This window comes from Barbus barbus (assembly GCF_936440315.1).
Source record: "Barbus barbus genome assembly, chromosome: 5".
Taxonomy (NCBI): Eukaryota; Metazoa; Chordata; class Actinopteri; order Cypriniformes; family Cyprinidae; genus Barbus; species Barbus barbus.
In genome coordinates this window covers 15,372,173-15,391,068 of record NC_136733.1, presented here as the reverse complement: position 1 = coordinate 15,391,068, position 18,896 = coordinate 15,372,173, and the positions used below count along the sequence as shown (strand labels likewise).

Here is an 18,896-nt window from a genome sequence, read left to right as displayed (position 1 = left end):
CCAGGGCACCTCCTGTTGTGTGTCCACAAATAAAATAAAGTCAAGTTTAGCATGACATAAGGAACTATTCCTTTGATTTATGAGTATAATGTACTGTATATGATGTGTATATCATATTTTATGAAGACTGAGGTTGTTTTTATGACCTAGCGCAAACATATTTATCCTTATATTTCAGATAACATGCTCAGGCTTCCTGGATGCATGCAGGGATCTGGCATCAGGCTATAGCCATTTAAGTCTCAAATGTCATATACAATACAGTGACATCAGATCAGTCCCAATGCTGAAAATGAATGTTGCACCTTAAGAGCTCTCATATTACCTCGCTGTGTTTCAATACACAATAATCTGAAAGAGAGATTTTATAGCCTAAACATGGTGAGCCAGAAAATATTACAACCATACAAAATGCATTTCAAATGCATTTACAGGAATAGAATACAATGAAGACTGACTGCATTACAATAACCGCTTAAAAATGCAATGAGTGATATTTAAGAGATGATGTACAGAGGGGGCATCTATACATAACATAAATAAATGGGCAATTTGAGAATTAGTTTAGTCTAACAAAAAAAAAAAACAGTCCATTACATCTATTAAGAAAAAAAAAGTCCAATTAGAGAGAGAGAGAAAGAGCAACAACATGAACACTGCAACAATATAACAATAGTAATTCATATATTATTAATCAGTTTCTGTAGTGCTGGTGTGTTGCATGTTTACACAACACTGAAATATGCAGTAGAGCAGTCAGTCAGTATTTATAATGTATGGAAATATTTCACTGCTTAATGATCCGATTGACCAATCAGAATCAATTCCGTATTAAAACTGGTTTTTATATCAAGGGAGGGAAAATGGCATTTTTGACAATACTTTTGTACGCTGGCAAAGCTGTAATGGGAAATTATGTTAATATGTGAAGCAGCATATTACTAAAATAGTTTAATTCATTTTAATGCAACAACTTTAATGAAAACAGTAAATATTTGGGAAACGATTCGCTTAAGAAATATTGTCTGTACAAAACATAATTTTATCAAGTCCATGAGTCTGTAGTAGGTCTGCAGCGCTGTATACGGTACACGATGTAATACATACCACGCTACACAAATACACGATCAGTCTAATGTGTGAATGGAATAATCTACCGCAGTTTGTTCAAATGACAAGTACAACAGTTGATCAGAGAAAAATGCAAAGAAACAGCCTGTTAATGGTCCAAACTGTGTGTGTGTGTGTGTGTGTGTGTGTGTGGACGGAAGAAATACCTTTTCACTGAGTCGCACGATCTGATTCATTTTTTCTTCATCTTGAAGGAGCTCCTGTAGTTCACTGCTATTGAGGACCCTGTACCCATCTGGGTAAGAGTTCACGTCCCTTTTCTGGGACATTCTTGTCCCCGTGAGGCGCACTAAACAAGTCCGTTTGCCAGCCATTTAACTTCCATTTTGCTCACGCTCGGCGCCAAATGTACGTGAACACGGGAGTGGAGCTGGAGCAGCTCTCATCGGCATGAAGGCGCTCCAGGACTGGCTGTTTGAGAAGACAATGCACGGAGAGACTATGGCACACGTTTACAGATTCCTCCAGTTCCGCGTTCCACCGCCAGGAGGCGCCACGCCGCAGCAGAAATTACACAAAATACACAAATCACTTACATGCGGCAGAGATTTAAAACGATTCTTCATGCAAAGAGTGTGTTACAGTAACTTATCTCTTCTCTTATCTCATGCAAAAAGACAAAGAAATAATTTTACAATTTTATTAACTTAATATTAATAAATATTCCTTTAAAGAAAAGTAATATTAATAAAAATTTGAGAAGTACCTTTAGCATTCAGAAAAATTACATTACATCTTTTAAGAAAAAAATAAATAAAGCAACAACATCAACACTGCAATAAAATTAATAATTGTGACCCAGTCTGTGAAATCGAGACTAAAGTCTAATTATGAGATAACAAGCATCAAAGTTTGATTTCAACCATTATTTCACTCTGATTTCGATCTCTGACATGGCCTTACTCTGTCAATATTAAAGATATCAAAGTTACATTTTCACAGAATGGTCTTTACCTTATGAAGGATGATTTTAGAAAACAGTAAATCACAAGAAAGACTTTAGATGTGTTTTCACAGCCAGGGTCACACGTTATATATTATTAATCTACAACTTTATGTAGTGTTTCAGTAACCAACATAGTGAAATATAATTTCCACACTATTTTACTAACTTAACATAAATATTTATTACAAAAAAGAAAAGAAAGAAAAATATTGAACATAAATTGGAATTGTTCATATTTTATATTTATCAAACATATGACTACAACTTTTCAAGAAGATCTCGGAATATATTTCAGTTCAAAATCAAGAAGAGGAAAAAAATAAATAATTGCTTTTTTGCTTAAAATTAAGCATATTTTTTAGTGTTGGCATTGTTAACTGAACTAAAAATATTAAATTCGTTTTAGGAATAGTAAAATAGTTTTCGTTAATTGAAATAAAGCAAAAAAAATTAAATAAATAAACAAAAATTTGCCTTGGCAACTATATGAAATCTAATACGTTTAAGATTATTTTTATCAGTTATATAACTTTAAAATAAATATTTCATATTATACATTAAATATATTAATTATATAATAATTTGTATTATTATATTCAGTTTCAAAGGGCTGCATGGGATTGTTTTGTTTTGCACAAATTACAGTTCAGTAATGCTGATTTAATAAATGCATAATAATAAATATCTTAATAAACTTTTTATTGCAACTATTTTTATTATAACAATTTGATATTTCTTCCTTTCAGTGTGCTACAGTAGTGCGAGCTAAAAATGACAACGCGCTTTAATAAACTACAAATACCGCGATGCAACAGAAAAGTTGTAGTCGTGTCGCGTGATCCTATTGGTGGATTTCTCTGACGACTTTATTCTGGGACAACACAGAAAAACATGGCGTCGTTCGCGGGAGATCGCTGGAGGGAAGCGCTGAAAAACCACGACATCTTCACTAAATTACAAGACAGCCTTAATTTAGAGCCTCAGGGGACAAGCAAAAGAATAGCCAAGAACCTTACGTTTTGTCTGAACGGTGACTTATTCATATGGCATAGTGTCGAGAGTGTGTTTTACACCACAAACCTGCGACAGCTGAACACGGACACTTCTAAATACCAGGTCAGTGTGTTTAGATACAGTCTGTCCGGTGTCGTTATTTCACTGACTAACTTATATATATATATCCGGTAACTCTCCGCAGACTCTGCTGTGCATCAACCCGCCGCTGTTTGAGGTTTGTCAGGTGCTTGTCAGCCCGACGCAGTATCACGTGGCTCTCATCGGTCAGCGTGGAGCGACTGTACTGGAACTGCCTCAGCGCTGGGGCAAGAGGTCAGAGTTCGAGGGTGGACGCATCCAGATCAACTGCAAGTGAGTACGCCTCAGGTTTAAGAGAGCTGCATTATTCCCCCGTGCTGCCTTTCAGGTTCTTTAAGTTATATGTTTTCTTTTCCACAGAACGATTCCTGTGGCTGAACGTTTCTTCACCAGTTCTGCCTCTGTGACACTCCGACAGGCTGCCTGGTATCCCAGTGAAACTGAGGAGCCTCATCTGGTTTTACTGACCTCGGATAACACCATCAGGTATCTGGAATAAATGACTGGCAGAGGTGTTAAAGGCATAGTTTACTCAGAAAGAAAATTCTCATTCCTCGTGTCTTTCCAAATCCATAAGACTTTGGTTAAACTTTGCAACACAAATTAAGGTATTTTAAATGAAGCCTGAGAGTTGTCTGTTTCTCCATTGAAAGTTCAGGCAACCAAAACAAAAATTGCTCTTATGATTTTACTGGGTTGTACAAAAACATTATAATTTCTCCAGATTTTATCATCTTAAGGAGCCACAGTCCCCTGCCAAAGTTTTATCTGTGTCTCAAGTAGACGAGGAAAGCATTGTTCATGCAAGAGGGTAAGTTTGACTGTTTATCAAACCATAATTTGGCAGTGCTATATTATTAATTTAATTAGCATTGCTAGAAGATTTCAGTATTCTGCTTGGAACTAAAAATTAGGTATTAAGCTGTAGATTAACAGATATATTATGGACAAAATAACTGTTGTGATGTCGAGTTCAATAAGTCACTCTCTTTTGTAGACGTTCCTATGCAGCATCTCTGGGCGAGACGGCTGTGGCGTTTGACTTTGGGCCGCTGGCGGATTCTCCTCGTCTGAGCGGTCTGCGTATGAAGGCAGAGCTACTGGTGTATCCACTGTACATACTGTATGGGAATGGAGAGACGTTTCTGAGCTATATTTCTCTCACACACAGGTAACAAACACGTCTATGACCCTGTCGTGAATGATGTGGTGACAATACTAACTATTAAAAAAACTGAAAAATCTAAATGATATAAATCCATTCTAGGGCTGGGTGATTTATCGAACGCGATTGTCATGACCGAACCGGCTTTACTGACAAGATGTGCATGACAATAGCATTCGATGTATCTCCCGGCCCTAATCAACTGCCATAGTCTATTATAATCATTTGAAAAAAAAATTAAAAATATATATAGTTTTCTTTAACATTTTCATAATTAAAAAAGCTGAAATAAAATTACTAAAAGTATACAACATAAATATTAAAGCTAAATAGAAAAACAAAAAACTAATAAAATGGCAAACACATCTGAAAACCAAAAATAAAAGATAATTCATAGAATATAAAATACTAGAAGAATAAATAAATAATTTTTTGCATTTAGACATTATTTTAATTGCAGTTATGGAAACTTCCATCAATTTTGCATTACAGTGATGTGAAAAAAATCATGTAATGTATGTATTCACAGTGAAATAAATACAGTATGTACCTTGAATATACACATTATAGTAAAGTATTATTATGAATCGATACAGCAATATGACTATGTATTGTCACATACTACTTACACAGTAGTGGACCACCCTTAACTTGAATACAAGAACAGTGTTTAAACAGAGTAGAAAAGTGCAAGGTTTCAAAAAATAATAAATAGATTATAATATATAGGTTACAACAAGGTTTAATCTAGTCCGCAGAGAAACACAGTTGGGGATGCCTGATATATAGAGACGTAATCCCCAAGCCAAAGCATCCCACTTGAGCAATACGGAAATATCTGCAAAGTGTGTTACTTATCTTTGTCAACCTGGCAGCACTGAGAAATTTCTGTATTTCTGAATGACAGCACATTAGTTTAGATTTTTTTTTTTTTTGTGCAATGATAACCTACCAGTAATATAAAGATGATTTTATTCATACATTAGAATGAGTACATTACAATATAAATTTATTAGAAAGATTACATTATTATTTGTGGGCTTAAAAGCAAGATGCAAAAAATCAGAATATTGTACCTGGTTACCTGCACAATGTTAACATGAAACCTACGCCATTACCTATTTTGATACTGTGGTACAGTATGCAGAGGTCAAATGCCTAGTATGCAGTGTTTAATAAATAGTACCAAATTCTGCAGATATGAAATTTCGTGTAGATTCGTATCGTGATCATTTCGTGGCCTCTGTATCAGGAGATGTATCGAATTGTGACTTTTCTGCCAATACGTATCCCTATTATAAACCACTTTTCCACCGAAATTACTTGGAACAATTTGTCCCAGGAAGTTTTTCCCCCAGACCTGTTCCTGTCTGTGTTTCCATCACAGCCTAAAGTACAGTGAAGATTAGGCAAATAGTCGCAGCATAAATGGCTGCCCACTGCTCCGGGTGTGTGTTCACGGTGTGTGTGTGTGTGTGTTCACTGCTGTGTGTGTGCACTTAAGATGGGATAAATGCAGAGCACTAATTCTGAGTATGGGTTACCATACTTGGCCACATGTCATGTCACTTTCACTAGTCTGGTGACGTAGGACTGTGCGCGACTGCTCCTCCTGACAGAATGGCTCAAGTCCAGTAATTCTGCAAATGGAACAGCAGCATACTTGATAATGTCAGTGATACTGCAATTCTCCTCACTATATTTACAATAAGACGAAACATGATATCAAACACCACTGCCTCTTTTCCTTTTCATTTAAAGTGCCCCATTATGAATTTTTTAAAGTTACCTTTCATGCAGTTTGTAACACAGCTCTAAGTGAATGAAAATATCCTGCAAAGTTTTAAATCTGAAAGTGTGGCGTGTATAAAGTTATTGTCTCAAAGGAAAGAGTCGACTCTGAATCAGTGAAACGAGTCATTTTTTTTAAAGAATCCCAAGCCGTTTCATGTTGACTTCAACATGAAACATTAGCATATTGCCCACCCACTTGTTGGTCTTTTCATGTTGGTCTGAATGAACATGCAAATTCATTCTTTGCCACTAGTTGCTGCTTTTGGAGTGGTAAAAATAGCGGTTTGCCCGGTAACTCTGTACACAAAGTAGCACTGGCTCACAAACGCTGCTTTATCAGGCATTACAGGCATGATGAAATGAAAACAAGATATTATATCAAACCGCATTGCCTCTTTTTATTTTAATTTTAACATATTAATGAATTAATAGAATAAAGACCAAAGATTACCTGTTAGATTTACCCAAAATGAATTATATCTCATGTTTAACCACTACAGAGATATCAGAGCCAGCGGCAAATGTCAGAAGGACTAGCCGAGGTTATGGTCCTCTCAGCGGGAGAGATGAGCACTGAGCGCCTGGTGATCGTCTGGAGCTCACATCTCCGAAATCAGCGAAGCACATTTTCAAATAGGTGCTGTCTTTATAAATAAACCACAGATTTGAATTTTAAACAACTACATTCTCGTTCGAAAAACTTTTCATGACACAATAACAGTAATATACATTTCATGACACAAAAAAAATCTGCAAATAAATGGAGGTTGAAATACAGTGCTGCGTGAACTCAACCATGTTCAGCGACCAAAAAGTACTACCTCACGAGCAGGCAAATTTTTACCTGGAAATTTATTTAGATCCTGGTTCCTGCAGTGGAAGCACATTGAGTACCAGCCCAAAGACCCTAGTTCCTGGGGAAAGTTCCTGCTGTGGAAACAGGCTTATAGTATTTGTTGTACTGGCTGTGAGACTAATAGGAATTAAAAAAAAAAAAATAGTAAAGTGTCTGGGCACATTTCAGTTATGAGACTTGGAGTAAAATGTGTAATATATTTATGAATAATGTATATAAATGTATAATGATTGTTTTTCCTGATGTTAACGCAGTTGCCTTGAGTTGAAGATATTTTTCTCATCTTTTTTAGTTCCTTGCCAAAATAATGATTTCTTAATGTGATGCCTGTGAGATATTTGCTCCATTTATCTTCAATCTGTCTCTTAGTGTCAGTAATTTAGGGAAGCCGGTGGGCCCATTACCCATGTACCCTGCAGCAGAGGATAATTATGGCTATGATGCATGTGCTGTGCTCTGCCTGCCTTGTGTGCCAAACATCCTGGTTATTGCCACTGAGTCAGGAATGCTGTACCACTGTGTGGTGCTGGAGGCAGAGGAAGAGGAGGATGGCGGAGTAAGGCATAATTCAATCAATCCATTTTATGAATCATCAAATGTAACTCGTGCAGTGTGAGAGATGCTGAGCCCCTGTGTTTCTGTGCGTTCAGGTTGTAGAGAGATGGTCCAGAGGCTCAGACACTGTGCCCTCGCTTTATGTGTTTGAGTGTGTGGAGCTGGAACTGACGCTCAAACTGGCTGCTGGGGAGGAGGAGGAGATTACAGAGTCAGATTTTAGCTGCCCAATCAGATTACACCAAGGTGAGGTCACTCAAGAACTCACCACACACAGAGGCTACATCATAATATAAATACTTATGTTACACCGTAATGATACGTAATTTGCTGGGGATGAGAATCAAATTGCTTTTGGGTATGCAGTAGTGTCAAAAAATGCATTTTGATACCACAAACCTCCTTGCATGCTTTCTGGGTTTGCCAGTAAGCATTAGTGTTTAGCAAAATTCTACTTGACTGTTGGCAGATTTGGCCCTACATTTCCTGTGATTGCTAAAAATATTTGAAAGAACTCCTGTTCTGCAAGATGTCATGGGTAATAGTCGTCCAGCATTTAAAAAACCACTGGAAACTGTGTACAATTTCAGGAACTTTTGGCATACTTGGAAAAATTCAAAATGTTACAATCATTATGAAGTGTTTTTGCAAGAAGTTACTAATACTATTATTCTCCAGAGATGCATTAAATTGGTTATCAGCTGCAGTAAAGACATTTGTAAAGTTACAGATGACTATTTCATTTCATTAAATGTTTCTTCATTTCAAGAAAGTTTTCTCAAAATCAAATCAGCACATTAGATTTTAAATATTCTTTAGGATTATTTAAGTTTTTAGTAGACTAGAGTGAAGACTGATGTGCCATTATGGATAAAAAGTTATTTAAAATATTTAAAAATAGTAGTCTTAACTTTTTTGATCACATATATATATATATATATATATATATATATATATATATTTATATATATATATTACATTTGTGAAAAGAAGCATTATTTATTTATGCTACTGATTTTGAACAGTGGTGTAAAGTTATTACAGTTTAAAATGACTTATATAGAGCTTAAAATGTAATTTATTACTGTGATGCAAAGCGGAATTTTCATCAGCCATTACTCCAGACTTTAGTGTCACATGATCCTTCAGAAATCATTCTAATATGCTAATTTGCCGCTCGGGAAACATTTCTTGTTATTATCAATGTTAAAATCAGTTGTGCTGCTTAATATTTTTGTGTAATATTTTTTTTAATTTTTTGGTGAAATAGAAATTTCAAAAGAACAGTTTTTTGATGTAATGTTTTGTAATTTTATAACTGTCATTGCTATTAATTTATATCAACAACCCTCTGTTTCAGACCCTCTGTGTCAGCACAGGTACCACTGCACCCATGAGGCCGGTGTACACAGTGTAGGACTCACCTGGTTCAAAAAACTGCACAATTTTCTGGAGTCTGGTGAGTACATCCTTTACTTGCAACATTTAAATATTTACGATTACAGTGTTTGAAGAACTCTATGTATTTTGATATTGCAGATGAAGAGGATAAAGACAGTCTGCAGGAGCTGTCAGCAGAGCACCGCTGCATAGTGGAGCACGTCCTGTGCACCAGACCTCTCGCTAATAGGTAGAAGAACACTCACAGGAAATAAAAATTTCAGTGCCATGGCACCAGAAGTGACGGTTAAAGCTAAAACCCACATCTCTTGTGAAATAAAAGCCCAATTTGCAAACGTTTAAGCAAACCTTAAGGGATGATGAGTAAGCGCTGTAGATTATTGGTGCTTATTTAAATTCCCCTCTCGTCTTATCTTTCGCTCTCAGTATGCCGGCTCCTGTTCGTGGGTTTTGGATAGTGTCAGACCTGTCCCTGGGAGCCACCATGATCTGCATCACGAGTACCTACGAGTGTCTCCTGCTCCCTCTGCTGTATGTGACAAGCACACTCTGGCTCTTTCCCTATTTGTTAGGGCAGGCTTTCCCAAATGGGGGATTGTGAGGGAACTGCTTTAAAACATACTGTCTTTAAAACATACTACTAATTATAATTATTACTGGTATTACTACCAACATGAGAGAACATGCAAATGTGTTGCTAAATCATTGAAATATTAAATTACAGGGGTACAGACCTGGGGTCACATAAAAGTAAATACTTTACTTTTATAAGGTTAAGACTTTCTTTTTAAATGTCCATGTAGAAGCTCTATTCGTCCCCCGTCCCCTCCATTGCTCTGCTCTCATCCGGGGGCAGGGTCAGGAAGCTCTCCTCTGCGTGGATTGGCTGAAGACTCCTTCGAACAGCATATTCGCAACATCCTGGCACGCAGCTCAACCAATCCATTAATGCTAAGGTAAAATGTGACTGATATTAAGTTTGAAAAAACAGTTAAAACCAACTTAAGATTATACAGGTACATCTCAAAAAATTTGAATATCGTGAAAAAGTTTATATATATATATATATATATATATATATATATTAGAATCATTACATGTAAAGTAAAACATTTCAAAAGTTTTTTTGTTTTAATTTTGATGATTAGAGCTTACAGCTCATGAAAGTCAAAAATCAGTATCTCAAAATATTAGAATATTTACATTTCAATTAATGACCATCCCTACAGTTGGCAATGATCCAGAAGATGAACATTGACGCCCTCCACAAAGAGGGTAAGTCACAGAGGGTCATTACTGAAAGGGGTGGCTGTTTACAGAGTGCTGTATCAAAGCATATTTAATGCAAAGTTGACTGGAAGGAATAATTTGGGTAGGAAAAGGTGCACAAGCAACAGGGATGACCACAAGCTTGAGAATACTGGCAAGCAAAGCTGATTTAAACACTTGGGAGAGCTTCACAGGGAGTGGACTGAAGCTGGAGTCAGTGCATCAAGAGTCACCACGCTCAGACATCTTCAGGAAAAGGGCTACCAAGCCACTTCTGAACCAGAGACAACGTCAGAAGCGTCTTACCTGGGCTGTGGAGAAAAAGAACTGGACTGTTGCTCAGTGGTCCAAAGTCCTCTTTTCAGATGAAAGTAAATTTTGCATTTCATTTGGAAATCAAGGTCCCAGAGTCTGGAGGAAGAGTGGAGAGGCACAGAATCCATGTTGCTTGAAGTCCAGTGTGAAGTTTCCACAGTCAGTGATGATTTGGGCTGCCATGTCATCTGCTGGTGTTGGTCCACTGTGTTTTCTGAAGTCCACAGTCAACGCAGCCATCTACCAGGACATTTTAGAGCACTTCATGCTGCCTTCTGCTGACAAGCTTTATGGAGATGCTAATTTCATTTTCCAGCAGGACTTGGCACCTGTCAAAAGTGCCAAAAGCTGGTTCAATGACCATGGTGTTACTGTGCTTGATTGGCCAGCAAACTCGTCTGACCTGAACCCCATAGAGAATCTATGGGGTATTGTCAAGAGGAAGATAAGAGACACCAGACCCAACAATGCAGATGACTTGAAGGCCGCTACCAAAGCAGCCTGGGCTTCCATTACACCTGAGCAGTGCCACAGGCTGATTGCCTTCGTGCCACGCCGCATTGATGCAGTAATTCATGCAAAAGGAGGCCCAACCAAGTATTGAGTGCTGTCACGGCTGGCTCAGAGCCGCGACAAATAAGGGAGGCAACGAGAACGCAATATGAATCAACCAATGTTTAACCAATAAATAAAGATTTCAAATCATAATAAAAATAAAACAAAATTAACGCAAGTTAATAATCACAACCCAACATAACCAACAGGCCTGTAGAACATAAATCCCAAACTAAACTAATGCATAAAGCCAACAAATAATCACAACAGAACAACCCAACGTAACGAAAAACCAAAGAGGGACAGAGGTCCAAAAAACTCTTTTAAAACCTCTTTGCAGGTGTTTCCCATGATAATTACCCCCAAAGTCCCGCCCCACAACCGGTTAAAGCAGAACGGACCCAGGAGCACGTCACTAGTGCATAGAAATGAACATACTTTTCAGAAGCCTGACATTTCTGTTTAAAATATCCTTTTTTTTATTGATCTTATGTAATATTCAAATTTTCTGACACTGAATTTTGGTTTTTCATTCTCTGTAAGCCATAATCATCAAAATTTCAAGAAATAAAGGCTTGAAATATTTCACTCTATGTGTAATGAATCTATATAATATATGGGTTTCACTTTCTGAAATGAGTGACACAAAATATTGCCCTTTTTCACGATATTCAAATTTTTTGAGATGTACCTGTATGACTAATCACCTGTGTTTAGGCCTGCTAGATCATCCTGGTCTTACCCATTAGGGCTGGTAGACCATCTTGAACCAGCAACAAACCACCTACATTTTCCGTAATGGAGCTTAAGCACTTTAACGTTTTTTTTGTTGTTTTTTTGCATTATATTGCAATGGTTATATTAAACTAATATTTCTCATTCTGAATGGATATTTTCTGAACTTTATTGAAGCTGTCGTTGAGGTTGTCACGTTCTTGACTTGTTCACTTGTTCATGGTGTGTGTGTGTGTGTGTGTGTGTTTTAGGGCAGGTGATAAGCACTCGTCTCCTCCTCCTCCAGAATGTCTGCAGCTGTTGAGCAGAGCCACACAGGTGTTCAGAGAGGAGTACATCCTTAAACTGGGCCTGGCGCATGAAGAAATGCAGAGAAGGTACAAGATACAATTGTTTTAGGATCATTTTGTTAAATGCTGTTTTTTTTATATGTATAATTGTGGGAGCACTCAAAAATGTCAGCATTATTAATATTATTTTTCATTTATTTAACAAGGATTCTTTAAATTGATCAAAAGTGAGAGACTTTTACAAAAAAAAAATATATATATATATATATATTTTTTAGAATTATGAGGATGTTTTCATTGACATTTTCATAACAAACATGCACATCTCCCACAATCAGATGAATAATATGCAATAAATAAACTAATGTGTAATGGACATTATCTGTAAAGCATGTATAATGTAAAACTAAATAAAATGTACAATAGAAGTTTAGGGTCAGTAAGATTTATTTATTCTAAAATTAATAATTTTATTCAGCAAGGATGCTTTAAATTTATTAAAAGTCAAGACTCCTACAACATTACAAAAGATTTCTGTTTTAAATAAATGCTGTTCTTTTGTTCTTTTTTTTTTTCTTTTTTTTCTAATTCATCAAAGAATCCTGAAAATATATACACTCACCTAAAGGATTATTAGGAACACATGTTCAATTTCTCATTAATGCAATTATCTAATCAACCAATCACATGGCAGTTGCTTCAATGCATTTAGGGGTGTGGTCCTGGTCAAGACAATCTCCTGAACTCCAAACTGAATGTCAGAATGGGAAAGAAAGGTGATTTAAGCAATTTTGAGCGTGGCATGGTTGTTGGTGCCAGACGGGCCGGTCTGAGTATTTCACAATCTGCTCAGTTACTGGGATTTTCACGCACAATCATTTCTAGGGTTTACAAAGAATGGTGTGGAAAGGGAAAAACATCCAGTATGCGGCAGTCCTGTGGGCGAAAATGCCTTGTTGATGCTAGAGGTCAGAGGAGAATGGGCCGACTGATTCAAGCTGATAGAAGAGCAACTTTGACTGAAATAACCACTCGTTACAACCGAGGTATGCAGCAAAGCATTTGTGAAGCCACAACACGCACAACCTTGAGGCGGATGGGCTACAACAGCAGAAGACCCCGCCGGGTACCACTCATCTCCACTACAAATAGGAAAAAGAGGCTACAATTTGCACGAGCTCACCAAAATTGGACGGTTGAAGACTGGAAAAATGTTGCCTGGTCTGATGAGTCTCGATTTCTGTTGAGACATTCAGATGGTAGAGTCAGAATTTGGCGTAAACATAATGAGAACATAGATCCATCATGCCTTGTTACCACTGTGCAGGCTGGTGGTGGTGGTGTAATGGTGTGGGGGATGTTTTCTTGGACACTTTAGGCCCCTTAGTGCCAATTGGGCATCGTTTAAATGCCACGGCCTACCTGAGCATTGTTTCTGACCATGTCCATCCCTTTATGACCACCATGTACCCATCCTCTGATGGCTACTTCCAGCAGGATAATGCACCATGTCACAAAGCTCGAATCATTTCAAATTGGTTTCTTGAACATGACAATGAGTTCACTGTACTAAAATGGCCCCCACAGTCACCAGATTTCAACCCAATAGAGCATCTTTGGGATGTGGTGGAACGGGAGCTTCGTGCCCTGGATGTGCATCCCACAAATCTCCATCAACTGCAAGATGCTATCCTATCAATATGGGCCAACATTTCTAAAGAATGCTTTCAGCACCTTGTTGAATCAATGCCACGTAGAATTAAGGCAGTTCTGAAGGCGAAAGGGGGTCAAACACAACTCAATAGTATGGTGTTCCTAATAATCCTTTAGGTGAGTGTATATATATTATACTATGCTATATCTAATATATATATGTGCCAGCAGATTCGCTGACGGACACCGACAAAAAAAAAAAATACATTTTATATTTTAAAAAGTTGTATGCATATTAGTTTGTATATATTATATAGCAAAAAACTATAAAACATTTTAAAATATAAAATGTATGTTCATTTGCAACAGTTATCCTAACAACATTAAAAAAACAGAACATTTATGACATTAAAACAGCGACATCTGCTGACGAACACCGTGCTGCGTTGTCACGGGAACATCCCAGCTGAAGATGATTAGGAAATTGAAATGAACCGTACGGTTCAATACGCGTACTGTTCCACCCCTACGTCTGATCCAGAAGAGGATTGGGAGAATGTCGTGTGGTCAGATGAAACCAAAATAGAACTTTTTGGTAAAAACTCAACTCGTCGTGTTTGGAGGAGAAAGAATGCTGAGTTGCATCCAAAGAACACCATACCTACTGTGAAGCGTGGGGGTGGAAACATCATGCTTTGGGGCTGTTTTTCTGCAAAGGGACCAGGACGACTGATCCGTGTAAAGGAAAGAATGAATGGGGCCATGTATCGTGAGATTTTGAGTGAGAACCTCCTTCCATCAGCAAGGGCATTGAAGATGAAACGTGGCTGGGTCTTTCAGCATGACAATGATCCCAAACACACCGCCCGGGCAACGAAGGAGTGGCTTCGTAAGAAGCATTTCAAGGTCCTGGAGTGGCCTAGCCAGTCTCCAGATCTCAACCCCATAGAAAATCTTTGGAGGGAGTTGAAAGTCCGTGTTGCCCAACGACAGCCCCAAAACATCACTGCTGGGCCAAAATACCAGCAACAGTGTGTGAAAACAACCTTGTGAAGACTTACAGAAAACGTTTGACCTCTGTCATTGCCAACAAAGGGTGTATAACAAAGTATTGAGATGAACGTTTGTTATTGATCAAATACTTATTTTCCACCATAATTTGCAAATAAATTCTTTAAAAATCCTACAATGTGATTTCCTGGATTCTTTCCCCCCATTCTGTCTCTCATAGTTGAAGTGTACCTATGATGAAAATTACAGGCCTCTCATCTTTTTAAGTGGGAGAACTTGCACGATTGGTGGCTGACTAAATACTTTTTTGCCCAGCTGTGTGTGTGTGTGTGTGTGTGTGTGTGTGTATATATATATATATATATATATATATATATATATATATATATATATATATATATATATATATATATAAACAGTTGTTTTATATTGTAATGATATTTCATGAAAATACAGTTTATACGTTATTTGTGATCCAATAAATGCGTGAGCATAAGACTTCTTACAATCAATAAAAAAAGAAATAATCAATCTTATCAACCCAAACATTTCAACTGTAATATATACAACTACTATAGTATTTCCATTTGCACCATGGTACCAATGCATTACTATTTTTCAGTTATAGGACTGCACGCTCTCATTTATATCTGAAATAGAAACATGCTCAGAGTATAAACTGTTCCACATAAACAGTCTAATCAAAATTTCTTGTTTAGTAGTAGTGTGAAACTGTTTCAGTCCATGTAAATACATCTGTGATCATTTATTTCATGATTTTCCCCTTTTCAGAGTAAAGCTCCTGACCGGCCAGAAGAATAAGCAGCTGGAGGATCTTGCTCTTTGTAGAGAGGATAGGTGACCCCAGCACTGCCTGAAAATCACTAATCACAACCACACATACAGAAACACATTTTCCTCAGTTGAGTCATTGAGAAGAATTAAATGTACAAATAGAAAGCAAAACTTCATGTTATTATTGAGTGTGGTAGACATTGGAAATACATGAGTGGGCTCAGCACAGAGGAGTCATAAATGCTGTGGTTTACAGCAGTATGTGCCTGTGCTAAAGATGGTAAATGTGATGGTGTGTTGTAGAAAAACCCTGAGTGAGGCTGCGGAGCGGCTGGCTGATAAATATGAAGATGCCAAGTATCATCAGGAAGCCATCATGAACAGGTTCACCTTTATTTGAAAGTAGTTAAATAGAAAAATGTTGAAATGGGCATGTTTTTCTGAACTCGGAACTTCCTTATTGTATTTATTGTAACTAAGATGCAACCACTTCAGTGTATGTATGTATGTGTGTGTAGAGTAAAACGGGTTTTGGGAAGTCTGCGGAGTCAACTTCCTGTGCTGTCAGACAGTGAGAAGGACATGAGGAAGGAACTGCAAACCATCCATGATCAGCTCCGTCACCTCGACAATGGCATTAAACAGGTCTATTTAATGCAGTTGGTAGTCTGATATTTACGCTGCTTCACCATGTATCCTAGTTAAAACCTGGTTTGTTTTGGCAGCGTTCATCTGTTGCCATGAGCAGAGCGGATGCATGTCATTTCCCCAGTGTCATTGTGTGCTGTAATGTGTTGTCAGGTGAACATGAAGAAGGAATATCAGAAGAAGCAAATGAATACAGGACCATCTCCGGCTCGCTCCAATCTCACACTCAACGCCCACCAGAGGAAGTGTGTCCAGGGAGTGCTGAAAGAACAGTATGTACATAGTTACCACCTGCTTTCACTTCACACGTACAAAAAACACCAAATGTAACCCTGGACCACAAAAGCAGTCTTAAGTCACTTGTAGCAATAGCCTGCATGTTAGGTGGACCAACAATGCCTTTTTCCTTAGATATGTATCCCTTATATGGATTTAACATCGTCCGCTGCTAAGCCATCATCGAGTGCTTGTAACGACTTCTGATTTTGATCTATAGTTGATTTTGATTCGATAATAGGCAGACAAGCACTTTTTGTGTGTTTAATAACGCCACACTCCTTATTGTCATAAACATCCTTTGTTATAAAAATACCATGAGCTGCATACAAAACACATGCAGAAAATGTCTATTTGCTTTCATATTTCATGTGTAGAAATGTTTCACTCGATTTTTTATTTTTTTTAATACGGAAGATCTAGAGAGTGAACTTGCTCTCTGACTCATATAACACTCGCGCATGTGGAAGAACACGGACACTCCAGATCACATAATTCAGTGGAGAATTAATTGAAATTATATTAAGAACATGTGAGAATAAATCTGTTCTAAGATAACAAGAACTCGGCATCCACTCTCTTCTCTCTCGGAATACTCTTCTTCTGTGTTTATTTACACTGGTTTTCGAAACCGTGCCACCACTCTTGCCTTTTTGTGCAATAGCAGCTGCTCCAGGCATGTGATCTGAGCTTGAATCTGATTGGATGGCCCGTTTCATTACGGAGCGACGAGAAAAAAATTGACACACAGGACGGGGAAAAATCCTTGCTTTTTCACACTGCGAATGATCGCACCTGGTGTGAATAGTCCCATAGGGATCTATTGTTTTGATTCAAAAGCGTCATCGTGCCGAACATTCTCGCCAAATTTTCACGTTCAGTGTAAAAAGTCAGTGTACATGCCTTTAATGTAAGGAAAAAAAAATCCCTGTTACTTTTACATAAAAGGCTCAATCCTGTTACACAAAAAAACCCTGTTACTGTTATACATAGACTCATCCTTGCTGCTGTTATGCAAAAAAAGCAACAAATCCCTGTTACTCTTACATAAATGGCTCAACACTGTTACGCAAAATAAACTTGCTGTTATACATAAACTCTTCCTTCTTGTTGTTACGCAAAAAACAAAAACATCTCTGTTACTGTTACACAAAAGACTTATCCTTATTGCTGTTACTGTTAGGCAAAAGACTCAACATTCTTTTTACATAAGACTCATTCCTGTTACACAAAAAATCCATTGCTGTTATACATAGACTCATCATTGTTACTGTTACGCAAAAGACTCATCCTTGTAACTTATGCAAAAAAAGGCTTTTACTTGTTACACAAAAATACTCCCAATTTCCATGTGCAAATCTTAACCTTGCTACTGCAACGATGAACAAAAACCTTATTGTAATGTAGAAAATCTATTTTGTTTATGTGTGTATATTATTTGTATATTTTCAATTATATATTATATTAATTATAGTCAAATAAGAATCAACTCTTAAGTAAAATGTCCAGATGTCTTATGATACTGGAGGGGGGATCTTACTACTTTTTTTTCTTCTTGATTTTGCATTAATTCAATAAAATCTGAACGGCTTCTGTCCTGCAGGGGAGAGCACATCGCTGGCATGATGAAGCAGATCAAGGACATCAAGAACCATTTCAGTTTCTGACCATCAGCAATCAACAGTCCTCAATGGCCAACAGATGATCATTTTTATAGCATTCAGTGAAACTACAAAAGAACCAAATAGCATCTCCTTAGACTCCTTAAAAATATAGTATTTGACCCAAACCTCTTATATTCAGAAGGTCTTTAAGAAAGAAATAGCTGGGTTTTTTTGTATAAACTTTTTTTTTATAAGTGGTATGTACATGTACACATCTCCTGGACAATAAAGACTTTGAAGTGAGTCTTTCCTGTGTATGTTGCTGTAAGAGTTTATCAGCTGTGAGACAGCAGTGTTGGGCATTGGCGTTATTTCCTGAACTGAGACAATGGCTTATCTGAAGAGGTCATGCTGGATATGAAGACTCTCCCTCTCTTCCTTCCCTCCTCTAATCACAAGGCAGAATGTGGCAAGGGAAAAGATCATGTCAAGAACAAGGAGCTTGGATATTTACTGTAGAGGATAAGGAATGTCCCGGGTTCAGTAGATAATGAGCTCAACTGTATCTGTTGTTTACTTCCAAAGTTAAAGAGAGAGTTCAACCATTAATGAAAATTCAATTACTCACCCTAATGTTGTTCCAAGCCCGTAAGACCTTTGTTCATCTTCAGAATACAAATTAAGATATTTGTGAGGAAATCTGAGCGCTTTCTGACCCTGCATAGACAGCAACGCAGCTGACACGTTCAAGGCACGGAAAGGTGATAAGGACATTAAAATGGTCCATGTGACATTAGTGGTT

The 18,896-nt window shown here is 37.4% G+C and overlaps 2 protein-coding genes across 2 annotated transcripts in view; one reads left to right on the top strand and one right to left on the bottom strand.

Annotated features, from left to right (window-relative positions):
- Positions 1-1,613, bottom strand: part of LOC306870585 (vacuolar protein sorting-associated protein 37D-like) — a 42,517-nt gene extending 40,904 nt beyond the window's left edge. The window contains exon 1 of the mRNA XM_079417956.1: positions 1,278-1,613. Coding sequence (XP_079274082.1) covers positions 1,278-1,445 — 168 coding nt within the window. The 5' untranslated portion in view covers positions 1,446-1,613. The remainder of the gene's footprint in view (positions 1-1,277) is intronic.
- A 1,338-nt stretch (positions 1,614-2,951) lies between these two features.
- On the top strand, positions 2,952-18,397 carry LOC306869177 (nucleoporin 88-like). The gene is made up of 17 exons (XM_079415816.1): positions 2,952-3,193; positions 3,276-3,445; positions 3,533-3,658; positions 3,897-3,983; positions 4,170-4,343; positions 7,357-7,543; positions 7,638-7,788; positions 8,903-9,001; positions 9,082-9,172; positions 9,370-9,474; positions 9,747-9,899; positions 12,069-12,194; positions 15,564-15,629; positions 15,870-15,950; positions 16,085-16,211; positions 16,368-16,486; positions 18,094-18,397. Exons 1-17 carry the CDS (start codon positions 2,969-2,971, stop codon positions 18,155-18,157), a joined length of 2,151 nt encoding a protein of 716 aa, XP_079271942.1. The 5' UTR covers positions 2,952-2,968; the 3' UTR covers positions 18,158-18,397.
- The last annotated feature ends 499 nt before the right edge of the window (positions 18,398-18,896 follow it).

Bases quoted from the DNA above. Each gene is read 5' to 3' on its own strand.
- LOC306869177 (XM_079415816.1), top strand. From the start codon at position 2,969: ATGGCGTCGTTCGCGGGAGATCGCTGGAGGGAAGCGCTGAAAAACCAC. The intron at 7,544-7,637 runs GTAAGGCATAAT...CTGTGCGTTCAG, and splicing joins AGGAAGAGGAGGATGGCGGA to GTTGTAGAGAGATGGTCCAG. The intron at 15,630-15,869 runs GTGACCCCAGCA...GGTGTGTTGTAG, and splicing joins GCTCTTTGTAGAGAGGATAG to AAAAACCCTGAGTGAGGCTG.